General features: G+C 36.1%; 2 protein-coding genes across 3 annotated transcripts; one reads left to right on the top strand and one right to left on the bottom strand.

The window, feature by feature from the left end:
• The first annotated feature begins 1,879 nt into the window (after positions 1–1,879).
• LOC132121258 (APOBEC1 complementation factor-like) lies at positions 1,880–12,142 on the top strand. The gene is made up of 12 exons (XM_059530479.1): positions 1,880–2,011; positions 5,144–5,287; positions 5,663–5,797; positions 6,036–6,166; positions 6,262–6,500; positions 6,745–6,909; positions 7,118–7,215; positions 7,291–7,570; positions 8,241–8,458; positions 8,559–8,695; positions 9,770–9,912; positions 10,577–12,142. Exons 2-12 carry the CDS (start codon positions 5,189–5,191, stop codon positions 10,714–10,716), a joined length of 1,785 nt encoding a protein of 594 aa, XP_059386462.1. The 5' UTR covers positions 1,880–2,011; positions 5,144–5,188; the 3' UTR covers positions 10,717–12,142.
• Positions 12,143–12,778: 636 nt separating this feature from the next.
• Positions 12,779–25,144, bottom strand: asah2 (N-acylsphingosine amidohydrolase 2). 2 transcript variants are annotated; one of them, XM_059530477.1, is made up of 21 exons: positions 25,020–25,144; positions 23,726–23,864; positions 23,420–23,529; positions 23,019–23,162; positions 19,730–19,906; positions 19,470–19,597; positions 19,117–19,194; positions 18,898–19,018; positions 18,437–18,562; positions 17,898–17,984; positions 17,702–17,806; positions 17,144–17,225; positions 16,930–17,045; positions 16,632–16,726; positions 16,494–16,533; positions 14,579–14,677; positions 14,337–14,432; positions 14,095–14,247; positions 13,729–13,785; positions 13,543–13,631; positions 12,779–13,005 (listed from the first exon to the last, which is right to left on the bottom strand). In XM_059530477.1, the coding sequence occupies exons 2-21, from the start codon at positions 23,853–23,855 to the stop codon at positions 12,813–12,815; spliced, it is 2,226 nt and encodes a 741-aa protein (XP_059386460.1). In that variant the 5' UTR covers positions 23,856–23,864; positions 25,020–25,144; the 3' UTR covers positions 12,779–12,812. The 2 variants fall into 2 exon arrangements, with proteins under 2 accessions (XP_059386460.1, XP_059386461.1); XM_059530478.1 differs by having other exon boundaries at positions 23,420–23,526.
• Between the last annotated feature and the right edge of the window lie 1,419 nt (positions 25,145–26,563).

The following is a 26,563-nucleotide window of genomic DNA, read 5'->3' as shown; positions in this document are numbered from 1 at the left end:
GAATAGCCTTCCTGATAATGTTCGGGGTTCAGACACACTCTCTCTGTTTAAATCTAGATTAAAAACACATCTCTTTTGCCAAGCATTCAGATAATGCATCTCATAATTTGTGACTGCAGTTGTATTTGATCTGATCAAATGCACATTATTATTCTTTATTTTAAAGAATTAATTAATTAATTTTAATTGGTTGGAACAGCAGTTATGCTAATTATGTCTCTATTTGTTTCTCTGTTTTGCGATGGGATTTACATCCCGTGGTAACTAGGATTAACACAAGCTCCAGTCTGGATCGAGAACACCTGAGAAGAGATGATGCTGACCCTCAGAGGACCCCAGATGATGCTAACCCTGAATCAACAAACAGAACTAACAATTATTGCTACAAGTGTGATTGCCTCCTATAATAATTGCTGTTAATAGTGTTCATCATCTGGCTGACTACATCTTGTTTACATTTTTCAGAAAATTTCTGTCATATGCACATAAACTGACAGTCACAACTGATAAGCTACTACTAAATATTGTAGAAACTACATTTTCTGTAAAGTTGCTTTGCAATGATTTGTATCATAAAAATCGCTATGGAAATAAACTTAAATTGAATTAAATTAATTTCACACTTAGTGAACTTCACTGTTGGATGTCATTTAATGCAGTATTCACAAGAAATTCACATCAGTGGATCCTATGTAGCACAGAGTTTGTCTTGAGAGCACAGGGAGCATGGGGTCACTTGTCCATATCAAAGTCAAACAAACACGTCAGGAGACAGCAAACACTGGGCCATGACAAGACATCAGCAGTAGCATGTTTACTTTGTCAATACCTGGTGTTGAGTGGAAAGTAAGAACAATCTAGGAGTTCAAAACAGAAAAACATAGCATTTGGTCTTTTTTCAGACTTGTTATGATGTATACATCAGATTTCCGACTCTCTAAGGCTCAAAGGTGATCAGTTGTAATGGTTTTGTTCCTAAGATATAAAGGCAGCCATATGTTTTCAGTGTTAAAGGCATTTATTCTGTGAAAGAATAAATAATTAAAAGATGACATTTCCTTATGCTCACGAAGGCTGCATTTTATTTTATCACAAATACAGAAATAGAAATGGTCCAAGGACATGGAAAAGTTATTTATGAAACAATCCATGTCAATAAAGAATCTTTTTTTAACAGTGTGAATTTTCAACAGCTTCAGTGTAACATGCTGCTTCAGAAAGCATTCTAATATGCGTTTTTTTAAGGATACTTTGATGAATAGGACACTCAAAAGAACATAATTCATATGGAAATATTTTGTAACATTATAAATGTCATTATTGCCATTTTTGTAATGTAGTATATACAATGACTAGTATATGCATTTTGTAAAAACAAATGTTCCATGGACCCTCTAACAACCTCTCGTGGCCCCGTCGTGCAAAACCATTTGTATAAAATCTCTTAAAGAGATGATGGCAACCTATGGTGTTTTTAATCAATAAATGTCTCCTTACAAATAAAAAAAACATCAGGACTGTCATCAGTAAGGACAACTTTAAATGTTGTCCTTGACCCTGTGTTGAGGGGGACCCAAAACATGTCCGAACTGCTGGGGCCCATTTTTATAACTCCATCTCAAACCCCTTGAATTCAAGCAAATATTTTATTTTTTACGTTTATTTGTGCTTTTGGTTAGCCTGTAGATTGTATTTGTCAGAAAAATATATAAATATTTGAGGAAAAAAGAGCATTACAAGTCTTCTGCAGCATGATCCGTGGTTCAGGAGGCTTGATCCCTGCTGCAGACAAACCATGATCGCTGTTCCTGGTCAAAAGGGCTGGCCTACAGCGAGAGGCAGAGATAGAGCTGGTTAACGTTTAACCATGCCGGCTTGTAAAGCAGCCCTAGGACAGTGAACCTTTGGAGTTTGATATGATGTGATTACAGAATCACCCCAGTGACACGTTGCCAAATTCAGCAGAATGAGGGTCTGAGACTTCTGGGTGGTGATCTCTGAAATTGCTCAGGTAAGTTGCTTCTTTAATAGCAAATTATATGACAGAAGGAGCCTTGTCAGGTAGTGGCAAGATAAAGGTAGTGGCAGTGTTTAAAAACACTGTGCTACTTCATACAGCTCTGTTGCTTGTATTTGATGTTTTTAATTGTGCAACGCAATTAATCAGTTTGCATTTAAACTATTTTATCGTACGATTGAGGGTGCTGTCTAGGTAAGATATACACAAGGGGTCAATGAATTATAAACATTAATTTGACTAATTATTTCAGCTTACTTATACCAAAGGTATTTCGATTTTAAGATTCAACAGCACACACTCTTTTGTGATTCTTCATCAGTGTTTATAATGCAGAAATTAGCTAGTCTTGTTTAACCTTTCTTCAAATTTAATATTTCAAAATACATACATGCACATGAGTTTTAATATAGTTTTAAGAAGGTCAGCTATAACACAAACCCAGAGCTTATCACTACAGTTACTAAAACTTATGGTACTTCTCCAACATACAGTATTTATTGAACACTCCACACTGAACCTCACAGATGGTTTTTAACTAGCAGCAGCAGTGTGTACAAGTGTGATGGGGTGGGGGCACAGTGCATATGACATAATTTATGATTCATGGTCTTAAAAGCTTAAATACAGAGGCAGGCAGCAAATGTACCATGCAACTGAAGTGCAATTACAAATATTATATTCCCTGCATTTGTGTTGCAGTTTCAGTACAGCACAATGGCCTTCAGAACATGTGTATTTAGCTTCAGTCAACATAGGCTGAAAAGCAGCCAGATATCCATGCCCGATAAGCACACGTCTAGTTATCTTGTTTATGCAAACGGTAACCAGGCTGTCCAGAAGAGAGAGTGGATGGACTGCAGACTAATGGAGTCCTTTCATTACTGTCTTAAAATGCTCTCTTTAATGGATTCCTAATGTTCAGCCATCTCTTTTTAATCCCTAATGTTTGAGCTTCAAGAAAATTGTCATTTATGACCCTTAGTAAAGATTTCTTGGTCTCATGTACTGTATGGATTGAATGAAAGGACACATTTGCCAACTGCAAAAGCTTGCGGTAATATCATCTCACTTTGTGCTTTGCACAAGATACTGAATTTGCAGAGCCGAACACAGTAGCACTGTCATTGCAAGTGGGAAGTGTTGCATTGAAAAATTAATGTAAAGAAAACCAGATAAAATTCAAAACAGCACACAGATATTTCCAGGGGCATCATGCACCTATTTTTAAGGGGATGCCAATGGCAGTCCTCCCTCACTCAATGGACTAAGCAATATAAGATTTGAAAAAAGTATATTTTAACAACTAAATGGTTATTTTTATGTGTAAAATGTATCTTGGATCCAAATCCTAACCTTATACTGTACCTGTACATGCAAAAAAATATAAAATATATGTATCATTATAATGTTACGTATGGTGCGTTAGGCTAACCGAGACTTGTCACAGCACTTACATATTATTGCACTTTTGTTGGTTTTGATTGCTTCTATTGTCCTTATTTGTAGGTCGCTCTGTATAAAACTGTGCTAAATGAAAAAAAAAAAACATTGACATATTGTTTATATCTGTTTTTTGTATATGTAGTTTTCATTTTTATTATAGTTTAAGTTTGGTCTCATCAGTGCTTTCATGATTGCATGCAGATGTTTTTTAAAAATGACTGGCAGTCTTGTCACCTTTGACCCCTATTCTGTGCTCACACTCCTTTGTTGCCTTCAGCATCTCTCTTTGATCAAATGAAGCTGACAAAGACAAATAGACACGCCACTGATGGTTTTAAAGATCCGTGCCCATGTGATTCAATCACGATTGATATCACTCTCATCTGAAAAGAAAGAGGGAGATCTTGTTAACATAAGATCAAGATAAATGGACACTTTTGCTTCAGTCTCCTGCCTGCACATGTTTTTCTCATCAGAAACAGATAGAGTAGTCTCTGAAGAGAACTCTGCAATGTTCTCAGATTTGCTCAGTCAGCAAAGTCTGCAATCAGAAGTCATAGATTTTAATCTGAACTTATCAACTAATGAAAAAAATATTTATCAGAGCTGCTATTCGTGTTAATTGTATAGTTTTATTTTCTAGTATTTTTTTTGTATTCTAAAAGAAAACTATGTGTGTGTGTGTCTGTGTGTATAAATAAATATATGCAGGCTATATATATATACATATAGGCTATATATATACATATATATATATATATATATATATATATATATATATATATATATATATATATATATGTATATATGTGTGTGTGTGTGTGTGTGTGTGTGTGTGTGTGTGTGTGTGTGTGTGTGTGTGTGTGTAAACTATCCCTTTAGTCTGCTGAGATATTTATAGTCACCTTATAGCAACCTTCTGATGAAATAATAAAATTATGATTTTATATTTTCTAATTTCTGATTGTGGGACACAGGTTGAAACAAAGTGTGAAATAAGGGCAGGACACAGATGTCCTCCTATAGAAACATATGTGACTCAATGAATGTATGCTTTTTTGATTTGCTCTCTTCAGTTAATAATTACACTGACCTGGAGGTGAGGAAAATGGGGTTTTTTTTCTTTCTTTTTTTATCCCCACTTTTTTGCCAATGCTGTCCAGAAGATAAAAAGCTGATATCTACCCAAAGCTTTCTTCAAGCAGTTCAAACTGACTTTCATCAGAGACACTGATGAAAACAGTGTCTCTGATGTTTTTATTTGTAAGGAGACATTTATTGATTAAAAACACCATATGTTGCCATCATCTCTTTAAGAGATTTTATACAAATGGTTTTGCACGACGGGGCCACGAGAGGTTGTTAGAGGGTCCATGGAACATTTGTTTTTACAAAATGTATATACTAAGATGACAGATGCTTAGATTAAGACCAAATAATCATGTTTCTCCTCCACTAGGATGGATCAGATCTTTGTTATACAGTTTTCTCTTACGTATAAATGAATAGAATGGCAGTTTTCTAATGGATTCGTGTTGTTTAAAAGAGCATGGTTAGGGCACATGAATCTCTTACCTTTGTACCTGTCCGCGAGAGACATGAACTGGCTTCTTATCATGTACAGGAGAATGCTGCCTTGCTATGTCATTTATGTGTGTTTGAACTTTGATTTAATTTCAGTGAGCACATCTAATTTTGCTGATTTATTGCTGATAATCACTCACAATGGAAACCAATCAAAAATGCGCAGATGGATTGGCTGGTACGCAGAAAGAGACTGCGCTGCGTGCTCTGATCCAGCGCACAGGATATCACATACACCAGGTAGGAGTAACAGGACAGGTGCCACTGTGGGATTATGGGATAGAAACACTTGTTTAATTGGACTCTTATACATGTGACTGAAATTCTTCTGGTCTATAAGATCCATTTCTTTCATGTTTTCACTACTGGAGATATTCGTGTGGTGGTCTTATGCAGATTTTAGCATGTATAGTGGCACCATCATGTGGTGAAAATGGAAAACCTCCTTCATCTCCATCTGTGAAGGAAAACAGCAGCATATGTCTGTGGATCAGTACAATGATTTGTTCATCCTTGAGGTCTAGAGCAGTAGCATACTCATTCATGGTTGTACTTTGCCCACATCTCAGTGTGCACATGAACTTGAAGTATATTACAGAGTTGGTTTCTCCTCAGGAAAATGGCCAGAGGAGATATGGTGGTCCACCACCGGGCTGGGAAGGCCCACCTCCAGAGAGAGGCAGTGAGATTTTTGTGGGAAAGCTTCCTCGAGACCTCTTTGAGGATGAATTGGTGCCGCTCTGTGAAAAAGTAAAGGGGAAAACTGGTCAACTTCTATTATTTTAGATAAATACATTTAAAATTTCTTTAACCAAATTCATAAAATAATTAAATATGTAATCGCATTAGGTAATTGTGACTAAATCTTGCAATTGCACATTTATTTGCTTTGATTTTCCATAATGTTGATTTATTTAACAAAATTTTTTACTCTGAGATATAAACAGGCTTCTGTAGATACTTTAGTGTGTTGAACCTGTCTCCGCAGTTCGGCAAAATTTATGAAGTACGGATGATGATGGACTTCAATGGCAATAATCGGGGCTACGCATTTGTTACCTTCTACACAAAACAAGAAGCTAAGAATGCCATGAAACAACTGAACAATTATGAAATCCGGTCAGTCATTGTTTAAACTGGATATCTTGTAGACAATGCAGAACCAAAAAAAAACAAACAAAAAAACTGATGAAACATTCTTCATCTTCACACAGGAATGGAAGACTTCTTGGTGTGTGCGCAAGTGTAGACAACTGTCGTCTATTTGTGGGCGGCATTCCAAAGACCAAAAAGAGAGAAGAGATCCTGGCAGAGATGAAGAAAGTGACGGATGGTGTCATGGATGTCATCGTTTATCCAAGTGCTGCTGACAAGACCAAGAATCGAGGTTTCGCATTTGTTGAGTATGAGAGCCATAGAGCTGCTGCCATGGCCAGGAGAAAACTACTGCCAGGTAACACCCAATATACATCAAATAATTTGAGCTATATCACACAAATAATCTTGTCCAAAAACCACTCACACTTCTGTTTCAAAATTTTCAAACATTTTTCAAAGTAATTGTCGGTTTCCAGAGAAGGGCAGGATTTTATTGATTTCCCACAGGCTGAACTCCTGTTGACTCCAAAGATACTCAGTTCACTGCCCAAAGAAGATGAGTGAGAGATAAAAGACTAGCCACTGACATCTCTTTCCAGGGAGAATTCAGCTGTGGGGTCATCCTATTGCAGTAGACTGGGCTGAACCTGAAGTTGAGGTAGACGAGGACACCATGGCCACTGTGAAGATCCTCTATGTTCGTAATCTGATGTTGCCCACCACAGAGGAAACTCTAGAGAAAGAATTTAACAGCATCAAACATGGTGAGCTAACAAAAAGTCTCTTTAATATTCTGGTCTCTGGATATGGCTCAGGTCAATCTTTCAGTGCAACTCTTTTAACGTTTTCTATATCAAATATGAGCACTTAGAAAATCAAGCCCCAAATAAATAACCAGTTGCTAAGTCTGAACTCTGAAGAAAAGATTTCAAGGATTTCATTTCAATATTTACAGTGTTTGCTAATCTACAGGTGCCGTTGAAAGGGTGAAGAAGATCAGAGATTACGCTTTTGTTCATTTCTCTCAAAGAGAGGATGCCATCAATGCCATGAACGCACTGAATGGAAAGGCAAGACAACCTACCAGAAACTCACTTGAATCCTTATGAAATATTTCCATAGAAAAAACTCTGTCTTCCCTCCAGGTCATTGACGGTTCTCCCATTGAGGTCACCCTAGCCAAGCCTGTGGATAAGGACAGCTATGTTCGGTACACCCGAGGCACAGGGGGTCGTGGCGGTACTGTGCTCCAAGGAGACTATGCTTACACTGTAGGCCAGATGTACGACCCCTCAGCAGCCTACCTAGGAGCACCAATATTCTATGCCCCCCATGCATACACAGCCATCCCTAATCAGTTCCGCTTTCCCAGTACCAAAGGGCACATTAGTTCCAGGGGGCTGGTGCACTCCCCCTCCGTGAGAGGTGGGTAATCTGATTCACTTGTAGAAATCTGTTCCAGACATGATTAAAAGAAATATCATTCTGTAACTGTTAATCAAGCTTGTGAAGAATCTGCTAAAAATCAGTAGTTCTTAATGAATATATATAATCACTCGGACCAAAAAATACACTTCATATAAGTAACAAAATCAATATGAAATGCTTTCAAATTATAGTTTACATTTATAATGTGACATGGTGCACGGTGGTGTTCAGTAAGATCAGGAAGTAAATTTTATTGTCATGTTGACTTTAAAGAGCCAGGTCAAATTACAGTTATGTAAAGATCTTTCATTATCTATCTGTTCATTGTAGCAGTTCAACTGCATAATATTTGCATCTTCATTTGCATGTGACCATAAACATAATGTATTTTACTATATTGTTCTGTCCTATTTAGCATTTGAATTTGTTATCCATGCCTGCATATTACAGTCCAATGACAATAATATATTGTTCTGAATGAATGGGGTCCAAAAATCAAATCTATCACATTTATAAAATAAATGATCTGACACTAATCAGAGATGCAGCATCTGTAATGTACTGGCTTGGTATATATCTGTATGATGATCAGTTTCTCTAAATCTTGATTGAAACCCGGGTGATTTCTGGTGATTTGATTCGATTTAATGCTTTTTTGCATTCCTAGAAATTTACATGAATGTACCTGTAGGGGCAGCGGGCGTAAGAGGTTTGGGTGGGCGAGGGTACCTCGCTTATGCAGGCATGGGACGTGGCTGTGCCATGTACCAACTCAAGACAGACAAACATCCCGACGACAAACTCTATGACCTTCTTCCTGGCATGGAGCTCACACCCATGAATCCAGTCACTCTGAAGCCCCAAGGCATCAAACACGCCCCACAGGTACACTCATACCCTCACTGAAAAGATCACTTGTGGATTTTAAAAGGTGGAATTTTTCAAAGGAAATTTTTTCCAAGGATGAGTTTGCATGTGTTTGCAGATCTTGGAGGATATTTGCCAAAAGAATAACTGGGGGCAACCCGTTTACCAGCTTCACTCTGCTATTGCACCAGATCAGAGGCAACTGTTCCTTTACAAAGTCACCATCCCAGCTCTGGCTACACAATATCCAAATATGTATGCCACAACCTCTACCTCAACCACACTCACATCATCACAAAGCAAAAACACCCACATAAACTGTGTCACAAATCCTAGTTAGCTGCCTAGATCAATGGTTCCCAACTACAATCCTGGAGGAACCCTAAAACTGCACATTTTGTATGTCTCATTATGTCTGGCTTCAAAACCATTTCTGGTTTTGAAGACTACTAATGATCTGATCATGAGACAATGAAAATGTGCAGTGATGCAGGTTCCCCAGTTATGTGGTTGGGATCTACTTACCTAGATTAGGGGTGACCGCATGTCCTCCTTTTCTCCTGTTCTCTCTCTCTTTTCATCCTGTCTACTGAGATACTATCATTTGACCGATTTCTTAAGGTAGCATAGATGTATCCTTCACTTCGATTTTGATATCCCACAAACGTGTGGGTTGTGTTCTATTGTAAAACAGTTTAGCTGTAAAATAAAGATGGCTGAAAGTTGTGGTTAATGGTCAATTAGTGTTTTAATGTTGAGAACCACTGTTTTACATTTACATTGCTTTGACCGTTCTCTGTAGATCTACATTAACAGTTATTTAAAAGCTTCCATTTATTTTTATTTAAAGCTTCTGGAAATTATCACTAACATGTTCTGTTTTAGTACAATACACTAGAATATAATGTTTACTGAAGTTCAGAGGTGTCAAATTCAGTTCTCTGAGGTTTAACAGAGTTTAGCTTCAACCTAAACGGACATGATCCAGCTAATCAAATCCTTAAGACTTAGAAAGACTTTGACTTTGAAAACTACAAGTATGTGTGTTGGAGGAGGGTAAAAATTTAATGACTGTGACCCTCAAGGAGTTTGACGTTTTTTCAATAGTTAAAAGTATATATATAGCATATTTTACATTTACATTATATTACATTTACAGTAGCCTACTGTAAGTCATTTAGCAGACGCTTTTATCCAAATTGACTTACAATTGGGTACAATGGAAGCAATCAAAATCAACAAGAGCAGAACACGTAGCAATATTTTTTTATATTATTATTTATTTATTTTGTTGTTGTTACCACTGATGTTCTCTGTGTGCCCAATCAGACATCCGTTCACCCCCGCCAAGCTCTGCTCATCAGTGGATGAGGCGAAGCTGCATGCAGCCGAACACACGCTGCAGATCCTCGGTGTTCAGACAGAGGGCGCTGACACTTCCGCTGCTGCGGCAGTCGCTGCTGCATTCCCAGGTATGTGAGGTCTGTAAGGCTGCTGCTTAATTGACTTTGCTTTTAATTCATTATATCATTACGGAGTATATTTACTCGAGCTACATACAAAATATATACATTGTATTCTTTAAATGTATGCATGACTGTGACAAAGAATTGTTATGTGTGTGTGTGTGTGTGTGTGTGTGTGTGTGTGTGTGTGTGTGTGTGTGTGTGTGTGTGTGTGTGTGTGTGTGTGTGTGTATTGGGAAAGATATTCATTTTTTTTGCATTGAAATGCAACATCTAGTGCCATGACTTTATAAATGTAAGATATTCTGCTCTTTTGTTAGCCCTTAATTTGTATAAAGGCAATTTTTTTAGGCAAAGACTTTTTTAAGACATGCATAAACCCTGATGTTTATAGAAATACAGATACTCTATATCTGTAACCCTAAACTATTTACCTGGATTCAAAATTTAATAAAAAAAAAAAAATCTTTTTAAATGGTCTTGTCATCTGATACCCACATATGTGCCTTCTAAGCAAAAAAAAATAATTATATATATATATATATATATATATATATATATATATATATATATATATATATATATATATATATATATATATATATATATATATATATATATATATATTTAAAAAACACCTTTCAACAGTCTTTTCCTTTTGGTTTCACAGGTTATACGATTGCCAGCACCACTGTTACCCAGCTGAAGCAGGCTGTTTCTCTGGGCCAGGACCTGACTGCCTATGCAACCTACGAGGGTTACCCTGCCTTTGCTGTGGCAACCCGTGGAGATGCATATGGAGTGTTTTAAAACCTTTAACTAACAGTCTCTGTAATCTTAATGTTAATCTGTTCCATTCTGTTGTGTTTCTAGTTTCAGTAGTGATTGTTTGTTTAGAGTTATGATAACTTTATTTCTTCCCAAGTTTTTTTGAGGATTTTTGCAATATTGAGGAACATGAGTCATCTTTTGACGTAACTCAGGAAGAGGGCCGTCTGAAGGCTGCCAACATCTCAATCCCAAACATTCCCAAACATTTGTCAAAGCTTCAATTCCCTTGATTTAAACATAACTTGTGTCATAAATTGTGGTCATTCAGAATGGTGACCCCATCAGATTTGAATTGTGACTAAATTAGAGACATTTAGGCTGGACCCTTGTTCAATGCTGCCTGCTGCCTTTGAACGACTGCCTTTAACAATGAATTCTTACAACTGAATGTAATTTCGACACACATAGTAATATGTGCTACATGATACAGACTTTTATCCAGACATTTGCTGCGTCCGAAATGGCATACTTCCCTACAATATAGTATGTGAAAAACAGTATTTGAGCCAAGTAGTATGTCCAAATTCATAGTATTCGAAAATCAGTAGGGAGAAGTACCCGGATGACCTACTACTTCTGATTCTGAAGTGCACATATGATGGACACATTACTATCCCATGAGGCCACGGGAGAGAATTTATGAGTGGAAATGAAGCGACACTGGTAGGTCATGTGACAGCAGCAACATTGCAGATGAAGTACGTCCGGATTTCATATGGAACGCACTTTTTTAACGGTCGTAAAGTAAATTCAAATGTAGTAGCTACTCAGAAAGTATGCGATTTCGGACGCACCTTTATATATACCTTTATAAGCTTTGGTACTGTATTTTAAAGTGGTTTGTTTTTGTGTTGTTTTTCTTTCAGTATTTACATTAACACCTAAGTACAGAGAGATTTATCAGATGAAACCCATTCATACTCTTTTGTATGTATCTGCATGTTTTATGATCATTTTAGATATGGTTGACACTGTGTATCTGGTTCATTGAGAAGTAGTTTTGCTATATTTTATAAGTTATTTACAGGCTTGCTACTAATATTTTCCCACTTCTAAGTGGGGGATGTAAGAGCAATTGTTTAAATACACATGGACACATTTTTGTTAAATATTAAGATGCCTTAAAGGTGACAGTATTAAAGTTTGTGTGGCACTTAGAACTTATTTTTATACCTGAATTCCAACTCTGTTTGTATGAACTTTGTTATTCGATCATGGCATGTTGAAATAATTTATTATCTAAGCGATTGGCATCAGAAATAGAGGGGGAATTGAACGGCATCATCAGGACAAAAATATTTAAAATAAAAATAAGCTTAATAGTGCTACAAAGTAAGAGAGTTATGAAAATATAATTCTAGGCAAAATCAACTAACCATCAATAAATCAAATTCACTTCTTGAAATGTCTCCTGATTTTTTTTTTTTGCATTTGTGACTCAATTTAAATTATAACGAAACCCTAAAACATTGTTGATATGCTACAAGTATAAGTACAGGTTGTACATTCGGTAGTTCTTGAGCTAGCATTAGCATCGCTGTTCTTTGTGTAGGCCTGCTTTTAAGTATCGATACCATAATTACTGTGTACTACTGTGTAATTCGCTTCATGGACAACTCTCTGAGTTTTATGTAAATTGTAAAACTACAAAAAACATTATTTCTATGTATTTTTATTATTATTATTTTAATTAAAATTAAACTACTGAGGCTTTACTACTTTAAACTGAAACTGGTGATTTCTCAAACATTTTCTTCCATTTGCAAGGTGCTTGCTACTTTTACAAGATGAATAGGCTTATTAGTAGGACACCAATTTAAATTAAACATTTTTATTAAATAAATTCTTAAGACATCAAGAGCTTCTACAACAGTTTTTATAGATATTTTTATACTTCACAAAACAATTACTTCACCTTCAAAATCAATATTGACATTTTAGTACTCTTGCTGTATGAAAGTTTCACTTACAGTGTAAAGAACAACAACATTAAGTTACAGATTGATGTTTTTAATTGAGCACTGTATTACGAGCAGCTAATATCTGTCTAATGTACTCTCTCAGTGATACACTGATCAATAGTAGTAAAAGCTTTTGGTGACTTTAAAAGCATCAGACGTGCCCACGTATGGTGTGGCGGTGTTATCCGTCAGTTGCTTGTAATGTCCAAAGTGTTGAATCCGGTAGGTTCCTGTCTGTGCCGTGAGAGGGATGTGCCACTCAACTTTTGACTGACTCTGGCCAGGACGTCCTTTAATCCAGTGAAACCTGAATACACAAAATCAGTCCATATTATAATATATATGTATTTTTAATTATTATTATTCCAATTTAAAATTTTTACACAATTATTTATGTATTTGTTGTTATCCCAGTTTGAAAACTCAGTCTCAATGCTCACAGAATTTTGAACAGAATTTTGAAAACTAATAACAAATAAATTAACATTCAGTTAAAAACTCTGATGCCCTTTTATCAGTTCCAGATCTGCTGACTGTGTTTTGCCTTAACACATTATGTCAACATAAATTTACAGACTGTCTAATCTAGAATTCCTTTAGGGATCACACATGGATTTCGTCCCGAAGACTGAATTGCCTATATAATAATTGATAAGACCTTGACTCAGCGTTTGCCTTATCTGGGATAGACCTTGAAAGATACCAACAGCTTTAAGATGGATTTATTAACTCAACCTCAAAGTCAAATTATACAATGATACAAACAAATATGATAACATTTAAAAAGCATAAAAACTGCATCTTTCTGCAGCATGTACTGTAGTGTCTGTAGAAAACACATTACCTTGTTTCCCACGATGCATCCGTGTGAACTATTTCCCATGAGTTGGTGTCGTTATGAAACCTCTCCACTGTGACAAATGTCTTGTCTCTCTGATATCATAATCAAAACAGATTAGTTATATCTCATGCATAAAAGAGCATGTTTTGCAAGAGATTACTGTACAGTTACTGCGACTAAAGAACTCACAATATCTCCAGATTGTCTTGGGTTTCCAGCAACAAATGTGACAGATGCAATTTCGCCCTTTAGAATAAATAAATCACATAAAGCTTGTCAATTTATAATAGTAAGCTTTCACTAGGACAGTGTTCAAATGCAGTCACATTTTTCATGGGCAAAGAAGACGCGTAGAAGTCACATTCAAACCAGGTTAGCGCATCAAATTCACATGTGCAACTTGAACAAGAGCAAAATCTACATGGGGAACTTTTTCACCTTCACGCAAAACACGCAAAAAAAATAATTGATGTTGTCCACAAAATTACACCAAGCAATGGTAAATGTGACTGCACCTTTACTGTACTGTTTGTACCTCAGAATTAATTGACTTACCACTTTATAGACGGGGTCAACTTGTTGTAAGACGTCACCAAATGTTGTGCCATTTTGAGCTACATCTGCAACTGGGTCCTTCACTTGATTAAAAAGTTTGTCTTCATTGAAGAATGGGGGTTCAGGACCCTTAGGCAGATCTCCAATTGTTTCCTGTGAAAAGTTGATTCATTAATGAGATCTAGTAGGCCATTTCAGTTCATCAAAAAGGCAAAAATGACTGTAAGGCAGTGGAGCATTACGTGAGCTATAGCTCTGGCCAGGCCTCTGTAGCGCTGGATGTAAGCCGAGAGAGTGTGAGGCCCATAAATAGTGGATCCACCCTCATATCGCTGGATCTGTGAGGATAGAGGAAAAAGCAGATACATATATATTTTTTGGATCACTGATGTACGCTGGAGCACCATGTAAATGCCATGACTATATTACAGTATGTTTTGGTAAATGTCGATGGTTCATTAAAACTGAGGCAAACAGTACATACCTGGTACTCTTCGTATGTTGTGATGTAGTGGGTGTAAATGTTGCACAGACCAGCGACAACCACCTCTGCATTAGCAAAAGACTCTTTTACCTCCAACTCCTATGGAAATAATGTGAAATGATTGTGAAGTCAAAATGCACCTCTGTCTATTCCTCCTAAACATACAGACACACACATACAGCATACAGTGTTCCTGTGGCTCAGTGGTAGAGCATTGCATTAGCAGCGCAAAAGGTTGTGGGTTCGATTCCCAGGGGAATACAGGTCAGGTAATAATAAAATTTTTTTAAAAAGTTAGCCTGAATGCACTGTAAGTTGCTTTGGATAAAAGCTTCTGTTAAAAAATGTCATTATTCTAAATGTAATTCTTATTCTAAGCCAGCAGTCTACATATAGGGATAGTTCACCCAAAAGTGAAAACTCTATTAATACAAATATAATAATTTAATTTGTTTAAAGCTATGACTTGTTTTAGAGGATTCCATTTTAAGTTGAATAAACATATTTTGACACAAATATCAATATGTTTATGCATTTAACTTAATGAATTCTTTTTTTTTTTTTTTTTTTTTGGTTTTGAAATATAAAAAAAGCTGAATCTTCACATAATTACTCCAGTATTCAATGCCACACTTCTGTTTTAAATAAATACTGTTCTTCTTTTGGCCTTCCTATTCATCAAATAATTCTGAGAAAAAAAGTATAACATTTTCAAGTTCAATTTATGTACAGGGAACATTTAAAAAGTTATGTACAAGAAAAGGTCCAATTTAAAAGTTGAGTACACTAATATCAGCAAAACAGTAAAACCGAAACAATCTTATTATCTAAATGCAACAGAGAATTAATAAGTTTTGAGACATGACTTGAACTCAGACGAAGCGGAAGCCGATCTATAATAGAGTAGGAGATTGTTCCACAATGTGGGGCCGGTCACCTCAAATGCTAGGTTTCCCCTCGATTTTATCTGCAGGAGGAGTTTACCTTCGGATCTAAGGCCTCTGGTGGGAGAGTACAGGAAGTAGATAAGACAAGTAAGAAGATGCCAAGTCATGTAATACAGCAGTAATAAAATTTTAAACTCAATTCTAAAATTAATCGGAAGCCAGTGAAGAGATCTCAGAAGGGGGATAGCATGATCAAATTTCCTCCTTCCCTTCAGGAAACTTGCCGCAGCATTTTGACTTGTAAGCATGCCGTTTGGGACTTAAATATACCAAAACAGAGGGAATTGCAATAATCCAGGTGGGATGTAATGAAACATGGATAGCAATCTCCAAGGAACGCTTAGGATAGAAAAGGCTAGACCAAATGACCGCGCTGATCTGCTTGTCGAATTTGAGGCAACTATCTATCATCACACCTAGATTTCATGCTTGGGGAGAAATTAATTGATTTAAAGATTCAAGGTCAAGGTGATTTCTTGGCCTGGATTCTGAAGGGTCAAAAACAATGACTTCTTTTTGTCCGAGTTCAAAAAAAGAAAGTTCTTGGCAAGCCAAGTGTTCAAATCCCCAAGACATGTTAGATTACCTAGACCACTCTTATTTTTCCTAGACACAGGCATATAGATTTGCTTATCATCAGCATAAAAATTAAATGAAATGAGACATTATGGTTCCAGAAGATGGAACCCAGAGGGAGAAGACAGTAGCTAAGACATAGCCTTGAGGGACACCACATAATCGGTTGCGAGGGGAAGAAGAAAAACATCCTGTTTTTACAGAGAAATGTCTATTGGTTAAAAAATATTTAAACCAACTTAAAACAGCGCCCCCCCCCCCCCCCCCAATCTAACACAGGACTGCTGCTTACCAAGTTTCCACAAAAACATTACGCAGCAAAAATAACTAAGCACCAATAATAATTTACAAAACTCACTACTTTTTACCAGTAGTGAATGTGCAAGTCTCACCTTTTTGACTGCCTCTCGTATCCTTCTTCCTGACATGGTACTAGATCACAGAAGACAATTTGGGGTTAACAACATTGGCTGGTTACGGAGCCACTGTTTCCTATTTAAAATTTTCCTATACAAATTAACTGAACTCACGTAAATTCTCCTGGGACTGCAACTATGGCTAAAGAGCCGATAGTGATGATCTGAACGTCCACGATGGCTGGATGCCATGGGAGGGGCAAATCCATCTGCACAAAACAAATAAACAGTCCGACAGGAGTTTTAAATATTTGCCATTAGCTATTGTCATGTACTATGTAAAAAGTGCCAATTCTGGAGCTATTTTCCCCTTTGGCACATTTTTATCTTATGCTAATAATAACAAAAGAAACAATATTGTATATCAGGTTTTGTTATTCAATTTTTTTATGAGCTTTACTTTTCCTCATACCTCCCCAGTGCTGAAGAGGATTGGTTTAGGCTGATGACAAGCCGTGGTCTCATTGGAAGGGGGTCCCAAAATTGCATCTCTAATTCCATCCCAGAAAGGATCTCCATCAGTATCCCCTGGTCACAAGAAAAAGCATAACCTTAAATAATCTGTCAAATTATGTAACCGTAAGAATTGGCGAAGTACTTACCAAGCGTGTGACATGAAAGCTTACCTTGTATGAAGTTGAATTCTCCTCCTCCATCAGTTGTACCAGCAGCAAAACTGTGGCCCAGAGCAGGTTTACACGTCTGTCCCTGATGACAGAAACAGTGTCAGCACAAACATCAAAATGATGAATTTTCTAGTCATGTTAGTTTCATGCTTGCACATATAATTGTCTAAATGCATGACCATGTTTTCTTTAAAACAATGCAAATGGAATGATTTTTGAAGGATTGTGTAACACTAAACACTGGAGTAGTGGGCTGCTGAAAATTCAGCTTTGACATTATAGGAATAACTTACATTTTACATTTTTACAATTTCCACACACACACAAGTAATTGTTGAAAATCATTATTATTGCAAACTTTTTTCAGGTAGTCAACATATAAGGGTAGTTCACCCAAAATGTAAAACTCTATTATTATTATCATTATATAAGTTAATGAGTAATTTAATACAGATGTGTATTTTAAAAAGTGGTATACAAATAAAATGCACTTTACTCTTTTAGTGCATGTTCTTGATCTCATTAGCCGTATTTCATGCACAGGAACCCTGTACTCACTGTATGAGTGGAGTTCAGTGGGACAGTCTCATCAGTCATATTGACCCACTGATGCGCGCCGTAAACGGGCCCATGCAGCTCCTGCTTTGCACTGCTGTACAGCTCCTGCAGAACAAACTGACTACGTAAAGTAATGAACTCGCACCAAAATCACTGATACACATCAGGATCAAGCAATATGACAAATGAGACAAACCTTTGCTTTTTTAGACATATTCTCTCCTATGATTCTGGTGCTTTCAAACATGTCCTCACCCGGTCCAAAAGCTATGCATGCTTTTTTCTGTTGAAAGGCAAATGGAGAATAAACATTTACAAGTGTCTGCAATTATTTAAGTTGACATATAAAACTGAACATTTCAATCAATCAATTAATATTAAATAAAAAATATGAATTAAAATATACATATTAAAATGTGTGTATATGCATGTCTATAACAAGTTTATATATAATATATATATACTTTTATTTGAAAAGATTGACCTATATATTATATAATATAGATATTAAGAAAAATAATATAAAAATATAACCAAAAGACATCTTACATATTTTGGACAGTGGAATTTTAATTGAATGACACAAAATAGAAATGTACTGGATTGCAAATTCAACAATCACACTCAAGAAGATTTTAATAAGTGGAGTGTGACAAATGTAAAAAAAAAAAAAAAAAAAAAAAAAAACATCCTGTAAATCTAAATGGTGCACAACATTGCTGATGAATAACTCACTCCACCGATGGGACAGGAGCTGTTAAGGTAGTCACACTTCTCGCCGGTGTTCACACAGACAGGGCCGCGAATGTTGGGAGATGAATCTCCAAGATTACTGGAGGAAAAGCCGGCTACAAAAGGGCCCTGGACGTAAACAGACAATCTGCTTGCATTACTGCTGAGCTTTTCATACATATCAGAGGCAAAAAGCCTATTAAAAATAACTGCAGACATAAGCAACAGAAATGTTATCTTCTGTTTAATTTAAAGGGCAAAAATCTTGCATAATAACAACATTAATTAACCATCTTCAATAAACTTCCTCGGTGTTCAGAGCTTTCTCAGGGGAACTATTGATTTATTGAACAGCAAAATGTCCTTGTGAACTCTTCAAGTAGTTTACAACTAATAAAGACAATTAATTAACCTTGAAGATGGGGCTCAGAGGGAAAGGCTGTAATTAAAAGTTGACCTTTTACCTCACCGGGTAGAAAGCCAATGTTTTTCTCTTGCTCAAAGGCATAGGAGGCGTAGCCGAGGTTATCCGAGCTCACCATGCGATTGGTGTTATTCATACTGACGGGATGTACAGCAAACCAGCTGAGGGCAGATACATAGCCAATAAATCCCTAAGACCTTATTCTGTTTGCACTGAAACTTAAATTATTCTTATTTTTTAAGTAAAAGGTGTTTTGTACCTGAGCAAGCCGATACCATCCCCGTCCAGATCTGTGAATTTCATGATGACAATCTGCTTGTCTGTGGTGAATTCATATCTGGGTTGGAAACAGAGTCAGAAATTTACCTTTGATAATCATACTTATAATGGAAGTCTGGACCTGAAATCGTTTGAATGTTACAGACATTCTTCCAAAATATACTACTGTGTTCCACAGAAGAAAGAAACATGAGGGTGAGTAAATAATGACAATATTTTATTTTTGAGTGTACTATCCCTTTAATAATCAAAGCTGATTTCTGACACTGGTGGGATTTGAGTTCCTTTAAAATACAGCCGGATCAATATGAGCACATCAGCAAACTAACAAACCTGTTTCTCTCCTCCTCGGGGTTGTTCATGTATGAATGTGGGCTTCTGTTCAAGTTGCTGTCAACTAGTTGTCCTTTATTTATGAAAATGCGTCCAGGTCTCAAATTCCTGTGAGCTATATCAATGCTCTGATACAGAGAGTAGAAAGCATTATCAGTGACATGCGGAAGGCATTTACATGAACTAATCCAAAGGGTACACATTTATATGTTAACATGTCAGAAATGCATTTCAAGTGAGAGTTGGCCAGTAAAGCATACCTTGACTATTCCACTGACGATGGCTTGTATTGATGGTTTAATGTAGCCTTTACTGGTGATCATAAAGAGTGTGTACTGGAAATAGCCACCCACACCTGCATGTGTGTGTGTGCCACTCATGACCACATTGTCCTGTCTGTACAGGTCTCCATATTTTGCCTTCAGCTCTTGAAGAACCTAAAATGGTTTGGGACAATGATGTAATGCAGTTCTAATGAGATTATTACGAGTTTCAATATTGAGATTAAACTTTACCTCATGCAAACACGATACGATCAAATTGATGCGATTAAGTTTATAATTGTAACAATCATAATAGTAAAATTTGTGGTGCATACTGATTTTAAAGTCGCACATAATAAACAGGCATGTGAACATTCTACTGTCTGTACTCTGATTATTGGAAATAAACACATTATTGGTATGTAAACATAGTCACAAGACATGCTAGACCATATGGAGAAAATCTAGTTTGAAACATGAGTCAGATTCTTAGATATGCAAGATCCTTGTTTTAATTACATTTTATTGTATAATTGTGTGTATATATATATATATATATATATATATATATATATATATATACAATTATTTTTTTCTACAGTTTATACAGTTCTGTACTAAAATGTGGATTAAATCATTCCAAAAAGTGGTGTAACAATAATATTAAAATAATAATAACAATAATAAGTTATATTTTGAAAAGCTTTTTTAAACGGGAATATCATGATTATTCTCAGGGTTACAAAAAAAAAAAAAGTCTTAAAGAATGGCCAATTCATAAATAAAAAAAGTGCCAAACTACTTAAAGAATTAACAAAGAGTTTTTAATAGCAATGTAGTATTATTTATTAAACATTCTAATATTATATATATATATATATATATATATATATATATATATATATATATATATATATATATATATATATATATATATATATATGTGTGTGTATATATAATATTAGAATCTTTAATAAATAATACTACATTGCTATTAAAAACTCTTTGTTAATTCTTTAAGTAGTTTGGCACTTTTGTGTATATATATATATATATATATATATATATATATATATATATATATATATATATATATATATATATTAATTCAATGTGTCGTTTGTATATGTGAGATTTACTAGCAATTCTTCTACACCAGGTCATTTTTGTATGCGATTAATCACGATTAATCGATTTTGACATAGAACACACACATATATATATATATATATATATATATATATATATATATATATATATACAGTCATGGCCAAAAGTTTTGAGAATTAGATAAATATTAGTTTTCAAAAAGTTTGCTGCTAAACTGCTTTTAGATCTTTGTTTCAGTTGTTTCTGTGATGTACTGAAATATAATTACAAGCACTTCATACGTTTCAAAGGCTTTTATCGACAATTACATGACATTTATGCAAAGAGTCAGTATTTGCAGTGTTGGCCCTTCTTTTTCAGGACCTCTGCAATTCGACTGGGCATGCTCTCAATCACCTTCTGGGCCAAATCCTGACTGATAGCAACCCATTCTTTCATAATCACTTCTTGGAGTTTGTCAGAATTAGTAGGTTTTTGTTTGTCCACCCGCCTCTTGCGGATTGACCACAAGTTCTCAATGGGATTAAGATCTGGGGAGTTTCCAGGCCATGGACCCAAAATTTCAACATTCTGGTCCCCGAGCCACTTAGTTATCACTTTTGCCTCATGGCACGGTGCTCCATCGTGCTGGAAAATGCATTGTTCTTCACCAAACTGTTGTTGGATTGTTGGAAGAAGTTGCTGTTGGAGGGTGTTTTGGTACCATTCTTTATTCATGGCTGTGTTTTTGGGCAGAATTGTGAGTGAGCCCGCTCCCTTGGATGAGAAGCAACCCCACACATGAATGGTGTCAGGATGCTTTACTGTTGGCATGACACAGGACTGATGGTAGCGCTCACCTTTTCTTCTCCGGACAAGCCTTTTTCCAGATGCCCGAAACAATCGGAAAGGGGCTTCATCGGAGAATATGACTTTGCCCCAGTCCTCAGCAGTCCATTCACTATACTTTCTGCAGAAGATCAATCTGTCCCTGATGTTTTTTTTGGAGAGAAGTGGCTTCTTTGCTGCCCTTCTTGACACCAGGCCATCTTCCAAAAGTCTTGTCCTCACTGTGCGTGCAGATGCGCTCACACCTGCCTGCTGCCATTCCTGAGCAAGCTCTGCACTGGTGGCACTCCGATCCCGCAGCTGAATCCTCTTTAGGAGACCATCCTGGCGCTTGCTGGACTTTCTTGGACGCCCTGAAGCCTTCTTTACAAGAATTGAACCTCTTTCCTTGAAGTTCTTGATGATCCTATAAATTGTTGATTTAGGTGCAATCTTATTAGCCACAATATCGTTGCCTGTGAAGCCATTTTTATGCAACGCAATGATGGCTGCACGCGTTTCTTTGCAGGTCACCATGGTTAACAATGGAAGAACAATGATTTCAAGCATCACCCTCCTTTTAACATGTCAAGTCTGCCATTCTAACCCAATCAGCCTGACATAATGATCTCCAGCCTTGTGATATTTTAGTGCGGATGTATACCTAGCCGAATCTGTAGGGGGCAAGAACGATTCTTTAAACCTACTGTGAAATTACCACATCCTACGTGACATGTTAACATGGATGCAGCTAAGATGCCGATAATGTTTGCTTCAAGGATTTTATTTTTGTTTTTTAAAGAAGCTTCCCAATGGAAACCTCGACAAGACGCACGCTTGTTTCACACATACTCCGTCTGCAGTGTGTATGCAGTCCGTATGTGTTACGTATGTGGTGCAGAAGCAGCACGGACTCATACTCATTGTGCACTGTTTTCACACAGGACGCTTTTGCAGTCCACTACTCGGTACGTGAACGATTGCTACACTGTGTGAAACAGGCGTAAGGTTGTTTTCACCTTGTGCACCTTGTGCAATATGGAATTCGTTAACAGCTTTCTCTAGCAGTTTGTAATGCATTTTGGAAACAGGAGGATGAGCCCGTGGTCTAATGCACCACCTGTCTTGAGAAACCCGTTCTCAAAGACTTAACGTTACTTTTAGTCATTATTTTATTTGGGTAGCACACATATTCTGAATGCCTTCGGCAGAATGCAAATGAGGATTAATCTAGATTAAAAAAATTAATCTATGCCCACCACTAATATTGACCATTGTCAATGACCCAAGTGCTATTATGAAAGAAGTGCTTTATGTAAACTTTTCCCATGTCTACAGAAGAAGAAACCCAAAATAGTGTGTGTTCTACCTCAAGCCTTAGTCTCTGAGAGATCATGCCGATGTCTGCAGTGATGAACACCACTCTTTTACTGCCATCGTCCACGATGAAGGCTCTGCTGAACAGACGTGTGTGGAGCCCTCTCGCTGTCTGCTCAGTATTGGCGTAACCCATCTTTTCCACAAAAAAAAAACTAAATCAGGATTAACAAGAATCTTAAAGGCCACTGACATTGATATCTGTCTTTTATCATCACATCTGATCAATGTCATAAACATTATCAGCCTCTAACAACTGATGAATAACAACTTCCAACTAAGGCCTCACCAATAATCACACAGAACAGCGGGCAATAGTTTCAGAGTACAGTCAATTGATCAAAGTCTAAGAAATGAACAGAACAGAAAACGATTGAGAGAAATTAAACTGACCATAGGCAGATCTGCCACAGGCCCGGTACAGTCTGCTCGACCCACACCGATCAGATAAGGGTTCTCTGGAGGACTCACTGATGGGCTCGGTTCCTCTGGAGTCACTTCTTCTGGTGCACAAATAATACAAATATTTCTTAATATTAAATATGTGAATATAAAACCAGCAAAATGTCTACCTAAGTGTTAGAATGCCTAAGGACAAAAGTTATTGCTTAAGAAAAATACAAATTGGTTTATGATCTATAATTGTCTTGTAATTAAACCATGTGTACAGTTCAGAATTGCTTTAAAACGTATGATTACGTTTTTCTGAATCCAATTTGAGGGACAGGACTGTTATTAGCCCCACTGAGACTACTGTCATCAAAAGGAAGAGAACTATGAGCGACATCTCCAGACCGTTGAGCTTACAGTAAGCAGTCTTCCGCGCCATCCCCCTTCACTGAAACACACACACACACAGAGAGAGCACACACTTGTAATACAAAACAGAAGCACATATAAACACTATACCATTCAGAACACTGAGCATTGAGAACACACTGACACTTAAAAACAGAACAAAGAGCAAGTGTGCAAGGTATGAAACACAAATCCAGATTTCTATGTTGCCAAATGTGGTAACACTACACTTTGTTTTTGAGAGAGGTCTCACCAAGGCTGGATTTATTTGATCAAACATACAGTTAAAATAGTAATATTGTGAAATATTTTACCATTTAAAATTATTGTTTTCTATTTTAATATATTCTAAAATAGAATTTATTCCTGTGAAGGAAAGCTGAATTTTCAGAATCATAAATGTCGCATGATCCTTCAGGAATCATAATACTATGCTGATTTGGTGCTTAGCTATTCTTCTTATTAATATTTTTCAGTTAGTATTTTTGTGGAAACATTCATAATTCTTTGAAGGATTCATTGATGAAAACAAAGCTCACAAGAATAACATTTACTTCAAAAAAAGTCATAAAGTAAAAGTAGTTTACAGTAATATGAGGTCCCTTTTGATCAATTTAATGCACCCTTGCTGTATAAAATAATTATTTTTGACTTATGATGCTCATTTAAATGCATAAAAATGGCCAAATGTATGTTAATATGAAGGCATTTTCTGTATTATTCAAATATGTTTTACATGTATTTTGAATTACGCATTGCAGTGCATTGTGTTTTGTTTTAGGATTAAAGGAAATGTCCATAAATTTAATAGAAGTTGTACAGGTAATTTTGTGAATTTTGTCAAAATTTGTGTAATTTTGACATTTTGTGTTTTTCTATGGATTTTTTTTTTTATTGCACATCAAGATTCAAGAGTATGTAAACTTTTGAACCAGTTAATTTGTGTAAAATGTATTATTATATATTTATTTTTACTTTATGCATTGATCTTCATGTATAACACCTTATTCAGTACAATACTAAATAAAATATATCATGCATTTTTTTATGATCCCTTTTATACTGTTTTAAATTTAAATTATTAGCATCATGCTTACTCTTCTTAAATCATCCACACTGATGTAGCAGATATAACATAATATCAAACAGGTGAAACATATTCCTGATCTGTATAATATGTAGTGAATGAACTTACCTTTGTTACTCTGGACTCAAACTCAATGAAAGGTGTAGGTTTTGTGCAGAAGAAACAAGTGAATCAAGTGGGGAAGAAGTGCACACTTATAGTGTATATAACGCAAGGACAAAGGTAATATTCCTTCTTCTGTTTATAGCTGTACTTCATGTTGACAGTGTGAAACCAAACTCTGAGATTAGATTAGATTAAGTTGCACAACATTTGAGATACCACAGACCATATCAAGACGTTAATTTTAATTTTACGTTAAATTTTAACCGCAGAGAACATTTTCAGTTAATGATAAACGCGACAAAATAAATGCAAAAGTTAATATATTTCTATGTGTAGTAATGCATATAGTTCAAAAAGATACAGTTTCTCTTCAAAAAAAATTAAATTTAATTGGATCCGTATTTCAGAATTCTTTGATTTAATCTATAAAATCTATAAAATACAAAAATCTGGGAGGTCCTGGCGGATGCAGCAAATAAAAAAAATAAAATGTGTGTTATGCTATGGGTAAAATTGTGTAATTAGGAATAAATATCCATAATAGAAATACCCTGTGGTCCTGTGTAAAAAGCTTTTTTCCATCAGGTATGCACAAGAATAAGTATGCTACTCTGCACATTAAAAAACTGGATAAAATGCACATTTTTGAATATACTGTATGCCTGGGGTCCAATATTAACATTTGTCAAATGCCAAATATAATTAATATCTGAATTATACAACCCGAATTCCGGAAAAGTTTTTTTTAGTTTTCATTTTAATAAAATGAAAACTAAAGGAATTTCAAATCACATGAGCCAATATTTTATTCACAATAGAACATAGATAACATAGCAAATGTTTAAACTGAGAAATTTTACACTTTTATCCACTTAATTAGCTCATTTAAAATTTAATGCCTGCTACAGGTCTCAAAAAAGTTGGCACGGGGGCAACAAATGGTTAAAAAAGCAAGCAGTTTTGAAAAGATTCAGCTGGGAGAACATCTAATGATTAATTAAGTTAATTGATATCAGGTCTGTAACATGATTAGCTATAAAAGCTTTGTCTTAGAGAAGCAGAGTCTCTCAGAAGTAAAGATGGGCAGAGGCTCTCCAATCTGTGAAAGACTGCGTAAAAAAATTGTGGAAAACTTTAAAAACAATGTTCCTCAACGTCAAATTGCAAAGGCTTTGCAAATCTCATCATCTACAGTGCATAACATCATCAAAAGATTCAGAGAAACTGGAGAAATCTCTGTGCGTAAGGGACAAGGCCGGAGACCTTTATTGGATGCCCGTGGTCTTCGGGCTCTCAGACGACACTGCACTCATCGGCATGATTGTGTCAATGACATTACTAAATGGGCCCAGGAATACTTTCAGAAACCACTGTCGGTAAACACAATCCGCCGTGCCATCAGCAGATGCCAACTAAAGCTCTATCATGCAAAAAGGAAGCCATATGTGAACATGGTCCAGAAGCGCCGTCGTGTCCTGTGGGCCAAAGCTCATTTAAAATGGACTATTTCAAAGTGGAATAGTGTTTTATGATCAGACGAGTCCAAA

Source organism: Carassius carassius, chromosome 39 (genome assembly GCF_963082965.1).
Source record: "Carassius carassius chromosome 39, fCarCar2.1, whole genome shotgun sequence".
NCBI lineage: Eukaryota > Metazoa > Chordata > Actinopteri > Cypriniformes > Cyprinidae > Carassius > Carassius carassius.
This window is presented reverse-complemented; position numbering and strand designations above follow the sequence as displayed.

Excerpts from the sequence above, each read along its gene's own strand:
- asah2 (XM_059530477.1), bottom strand. The coding sequence starts at position 23,855 with ATGGCGCGGAAGACTGCTTACTGTAAGCTCAACGGTCTGGAGATGTCG. Across the intron at positions 16,534-16,631 it reads GCAGTCCCAGGAGAATTTAC|TACCATGTCAGGAAGAAGGA; the intron begins GTGAGTTCAGTT and ends TCTGTGATCTAG. Across the intron at positions 14,433-14,578 it reads CAACATACGAAGAGTACCAG|ATCCAGCGATATGAGGGTGG; the intron begins GTATGTACTGTT and ends CTATCCTCACAG.
- LOC132121258 (XM_059530479.1), top strand. The coding sequence starts at position 5,189 with ATGGAAACCAATCAAAAATGCGCAGATGGATTGGCTGGTACGCAGAAA. Across the intron at positions 7,216-7,290 it reads TGAACGCACTGAATGGAAAG|GTCATTGACGGTTCTCCCAT; the intron begins GCAAGACAACCT and ends TCTTCCCTCCAG. Across the intron at positions 9,913-10,576 it reads AGTCGCTGCTGCATTCCCAG|GTTATACGATTGCCAGCACC; the intron begins GTATGTGAGGTC and ends TTGGTTTCACAG.